General features: G+C 35.1%; 1 protein-coding gene across 1 annotated transcript; it reads right to left on the bottom strand.

The window, feature by feature from the left end:
- Nucleotides 1-1,447: 1,447 nt before the first annotated feature.
- Nucleotides 1,448-3,460, bottom strand: LOC141511768 (dynein axonemal assembly factor 6-like). The gene has a single exon (XM_074220816.1). It carries the CDS (start codon nt 3,332-3,334, stop codon nt 2,744-2,746), a length of 591 nt encoding a protein of 196 aa, XP_074076917.1. The 5' UTR covers nt 3,335-3,460; the 3' UTR covers nt 1,448-2,743.
- Nucleotides 3,461-5,528: the final 2,068 nt, after the last annotated feature.

Raw genomic sequence — 5,528 nt, 5'->3', positions numbered from 1 at the left:
TTATTAAATTTTAAAACTGACTTCAAAGTTTGAATTCATGACATAGACAGACACACAGACACAGAGACACAGAAATACCAAGATCGATAGATAGATTAAATAGATATGATAGATTTGCATATATATCTGTAAGTATATAATATATAAAGGGTAAATAAAAATTGTGAAATATGACTATATGACTGTATTTGTATTTATAAATAAAATTATGTCTATATATTTAGTGAAAATATAAACAAATATGCATGTACATATGTGTATGTGTATACATATGTATCAATATAATAGTTACAATATATGTAAGATATATGTCTATCCATCCATATCTATATTCACTAAATTTCATGATTGGCATTTAAGTCTTAAGTATAGGATAGAAGTAAGACACAGAGAAATTCCTGAGATGCTTTGGAAGAAACCTTCCTCCAAGGATAATTTGATAATTGGTCACTGGACTGAAGTTGAATGCTCCTAGACTTAGTATTGTTGAGTCTAAGTCTCTCCATCTTATTCCTAAGGATGTCATATGAGACTATGCAATACTATACTGAAATCCAGGTGGCAGAGCTATCAGAAGAGAAGCAAGAAGTAGACCCTCAATGGATAAAAAGTAATTCTCCCTTCATGAGAATCAATCCACAAAACCAAAATGTTGACACCAAATAGGAAGATCCACACACTGATTCTAGAATAATCAAATCAGAATGCATTAAAATAGAGCAAAGCAAACCCTGGGGAGTAGAGTGGCATTTAATATGCTAATGAACCCAATTAATATCTCATTAATATCTTGGAGAGAATACAAGTCATGAGAATTGACAATAGTTATTTTTTATGCATCGTGAGGTTCTGTAATTAACATGAGATTTTATAATAGCACAGATTCTAAGGACTACATAAATCAAAGGCCAAGTTGATCTGTTTCTCTGCATAAATTTTCCTATAGATTGCTATGATGCTTTAGGATAGGTAGCCAGACCTAAAACTCTAGCTGAGATTTATTTCAGAACTTAGTTAATGCCTCTTTTTTAAAATCTCCAATGGTTCCTTACTATCTACTGAGCAAAATTTAAATTTATTTGGTTGGCGATCAAGATCCTCCACAATAGGAAAATCCATTTCACTTTTCCTGATCATTCTCTTTTTTCATGTCCTTACACATTCTATTCTCTCTGATTCTCCTTTGTGAGTCTAGGTTTTAGATCTATCTATTACCATAGTGCATACATTTTACTGATGAAGGGTGGTTGGTGAATTTGTACAGCTCCCTCTCATTTATATCCAATTCACTTGCATATCATGGTATCAGCTCTCTGATGTCATGATTATCTTTGAGAACAAAGTACAAACAACAATGAATAAGACTTAGGAAAACAGGGAATCAAAACTAGGACTTGTGTCTCTAAATCAAATGTTTATTAATTGTATCACTTCTTCATCCATTAATTCCTATCATTTAGAGTTCAAGTGAAATGTCACCTTCATCATGATGACATTCTTGTTTTGATTGTGCCTTGCATTCCATAATAAACTTTACACATCGAACCTCACAATGTGAGATTTATTGTATACCTCTGGAAAATGCTACTTTTACTGTCACATATATTTATATACAGATATGTATCTATAGTTATAATCTAAAAATAGCCATCCCCCATAAGTAGAATAGTAAAAATAGCCTATCCTCCACAGTAGATTATCAGATTTTTTTTTGAAAAATAGAGATAATGCAGACCCAGAACAAGTCAATCCTTTGTACTAAGGGCAATGGGGAATTCAGACTGTCCATCCTTTGCTTCTTATCACTCCAATCGATTCTCCATTCTGATGACATAGTGATATTCTTCTTTTTTTTTTAAGACAAAATTTATTTTATTGCCAACTTGTAAATGGAGGAACTGGTTGAGGGTGGTACATTTTTAATTATGGGTAGACTATACTGGAACAGTTAACAAGAGCAGGAACAAAAGATTATCACTTATTACCAATTAAGAAGAAAGATTGGAAATGAGGTAGACCTAGCCAATTAGGAAAAAATATCATCTATTTCTGTAAATGCCTTTCACAATCTAAGGTTTTAAGTTGTAACAATAAAACTCTGAGTACCCCCCAAAAAGGGGCATTGATAATAAATATAAGACTACATAGGGTAAAAAGTTCTAAAAATATGTTTAAATGTAACTAATAACAAAGACTTCAAACAGGCCTGAACTGCCCAAAGAATACCGCATCCCCTCATTTCCTTTTCCACTCAAACATGTATGATGAAAACACTAATACCTATGGAGTGCTCCCAAAGATCTACTGAACTTATAAATATTTAAGTTGAATCTACACTATGACTTTGGGAACAAGCTGCATTCTAACTATAAGGATATTTCAACTACTTCATCTTAAGTCAAATCTACATAATTTAACCAAAATTAATCAAATAAGAGAGGAAAATAGGTTTTTTGGCTTGGTTTTGCCATTCCAATGGCCGATTGTGAGCAATAGATTATATCACTGCATCTTTCATTAGTTTGACTCTTTAAGAAGGTTTGACACAAAAGGACTAACTATTCTAAGGTCTAAATATTTCCATTTTTCTACCTACCAAATTGAGTGTGCAGACATTTAATCAATTCTTTAGTAATAACCCTATAAATGGATGAACCATTCAGCATCCAGAAGTTTCCCTTAGACTCTGATGATGTTTCTAGTCTTACCAGACAATATCTTATCTTACCCCTATTATTAAATTTCAGAAAAAATTAATGAAATCAAACTCTCTTTTCATGTTCAAGATGACTTCAAGGATCTCCGTTTCGGTGATAAAACTTGCTTTTCCAGTCTTGCTGTCCACGGGATGGGGAAGGTGCAGAAGCAGCTTATGCTTGGGGGTTCGAAGATCAAGAACTTTCTCATGGATATCCAAAGCGATGTCAGAAGACTTGATACCTGGCAATTTAATTTTAACCAAGAGATCCTCACAACAGGCTGTGGAAGGGTCTTTTCTGGTCATTCCCAGGAAAACATCCTCAGGTCCCATTTGCTGTTTGAATATAATGTCATATTCTGGCTGCTCCCGGGGGTCCCACATGTCATCAAACTCCGATCCTTCTGGTACTTCCTCAGGATCCCAGATGTCCTTTCTATTTCCAGTGTTGTTTGGAGGGTTGACTTTGGATCCTTCTTTCTTTGCTGGTCCAATAGTCCCAGGGCTCAGGGCTCCAACAGCGGATGATGGGCATAACCCTCGCTCCACATCCTCGTTCTCTTCCTCTTCTGGAAAGCTCAGCAGCTTGGAGAGAGCCTGCAGAGCACAAGCTGAATTCATATTCTCTAGATCCATGTCTCTTGATTTCTTGCCGTCCGCAACTTTATGTGATCGCCTCCCTCGCCTTTTCCGAAGGGTCTCCCCTGAAGTCGCTTCGCGGGATGCGGGATCCCGAACCCTTCCAGAGCCTTCGAATGGGTCCTCAAGCGAAGAAGTCCGAGAGAGCAGTTTCTGCTGGTTGTCAAGGCAACTGCCAGGCTCTTTTTTTCCCGCGCAGTCACCAACTTTTTTTTTTTTTAACCAATGCAAGGAGAGCATCCTCTAAGAGTGACGCAATAGGATGCCGGGGCCAATCAGAAGCCTTCCCCGCTCCCCCTCTCCACTGAGCTGCCTCAGCTTCCCTCTGATTTTCTTCTTTTTTTTAAGAAAGATTTTAATTATTTTGAATTTTACAGTTTTTTTCCCCTAATCTTGCTTCCCTCCCCCAACCCCCACAGAAGGCAATCTATTAGTCTTTACTGATTTTCTTAATAGCAGAAATCTGAAGATGGCACTCTCCTACTCAAAACTTCAGTGGCTCCTGATTGCCTCTAGGTTTGGTTTTCTAAAGTCCTGCCTAAATGTGGTTGCAACCATCTTTCAAGTTTCATGGTACATTCCTGCCCATCTCACACTTTGTGGATTCAGTCAACCTGACTCTGTCTGTTAATCAAAAGATGTGCTGCTCCGTCTCCTGTATTCATGTCTTTGCATGACCTCCTCCACTCAGATTTGTAAGATCTTTATTCCTTCAGAATTCAATGAAAACAGTATTTTCTGTATGAAATCCTTCAAATTTATTTCCAAAAAATTTTATTCTTATGTGTATTTATTCTCTTTATATCCTGCACATAATTATATTTGTTTGTATGAATATATATATATGAATACATTTATTTGTTTACATTTATGTGTATATGCATATTGTGTAGACAAGACAAATACCCTATTCTCTATATCTCTTTGTCTCTATCTATGTCTATACTTTCATTTTCATCTATAGATAGGTCGATGTCTATCTATATAAATAATTATATCCTTGTCTATATCTATATCCATATCTATCTACCTTTATATCTATTTTCTCATTTTCTCCACCTTTAAAAAATAAGAGTAGTGATTGCTTCTCTACTCTTTTCCTTCCAGCATCTTGCAGAATGCCTCATATATATTTTGGATCAATATTTTTGGCTTATTAATCTTTCCCACTTGATAGCGTTCAAGATATAACTTTTTTCCAGTCTTTCTGATTACTAATAAGCTCCTGAACACCTATTTATTTCTTCATCTATTTACTTATCCATTGATTTGTTCATTCATTCATATATTATTTTTTGTCATTTATTCATCTAGTTACTTGTTGTTTATTTCCATGATTTGTAGTCTTACTGAAACACTATAAGAATATTGCTGTTTTAAAAATGCATCTATAGGGGCAGCTAAGTGGCATAGTGGATGGAGCACCAGCCCTGGAGTCAGGAGGACTTGATTTCAAATCCGGCCTCAGGTACTTAATCATTACCTAGCTGTTTGGCCTTGGGAAAGCCACTTAACCCCATTGCCTTGGGAAAAAAAAGTAAAAAAATGCATCTATGGGTCACTTTGAAACTTTGAAGCCATTTCAAGCGCAGCACAGTTTCCCAAAGGTAAACATATATACCCCCATTAAATTATAGGTCTAGTTCATCACCCATATCTAATGTTTTGTCAAAGTATATGCAGTAGTGAGCCAGTTTTATGGGTTGTATATATAACTGTGTAACTTGATCTATGCAATGGACATTTTTCATCCACTTCTATTTTCCTCTTTGGATAGTTAGACAAACATGTTTTAAGCGACTCATGGGGTCTTGACAAAATCTTGCCAGACTAGAAATATCAAACAGCATCAGGAAAACAAGTTTCTTAGTCAAATGTTTTCAAGAGTGCAATAGAGTCCATAACTGAGAAGAAAAGATGCCTTAAATATTTCAAAGCAATATAAATAAACATTTTGTAGATAGCCCTATTAACGTTAATGAACTTTGACATTTATTAATATGGTATTCCACCTTTAAAACAAGCTTTTCCATTTAGGAAGAGTGGATTAAATATTGCTCCCAGGAAAGGGTTGTGTTTAAATATACTATTGGGATATAAAAGGTGAGATGATTATTTTTTTTAAAAAGCAGACTGTTAAGATTTATTAAGCATATGCTATTTACTAGAAATGAAAAGAAAGGCAAAACAA

The sequence above is a fragment of the Macrotis lagotis genome, chromosome 2 (assembly GCF_037893015.1).
Source record: "Macrotis lagotis isolate mMagLag1 chromosome 2, bilby.v1.9.chrom.fasta, whole genome shotgun sequence".
In the NCBI taxonomy this organism is placed as follows: Eukaryota; Metazoa; Chordata; class Mammalia; order Peramelemorphia; family Peramelidae; genus Macrotis; species Macrotis lagotis.
This window is presented reverse-complemented; position numbering and strand designations above follow the sequence as displayed.

Coding starts and splice junctions, on each gene's coding strand:
- LOC141511768 (XM_074220816.1), bottom strand. CDS start 3,334: ATGGATCTAGAGAATATGAATTCAGCTTGTGCTCTGCAGGCTCTCTCC.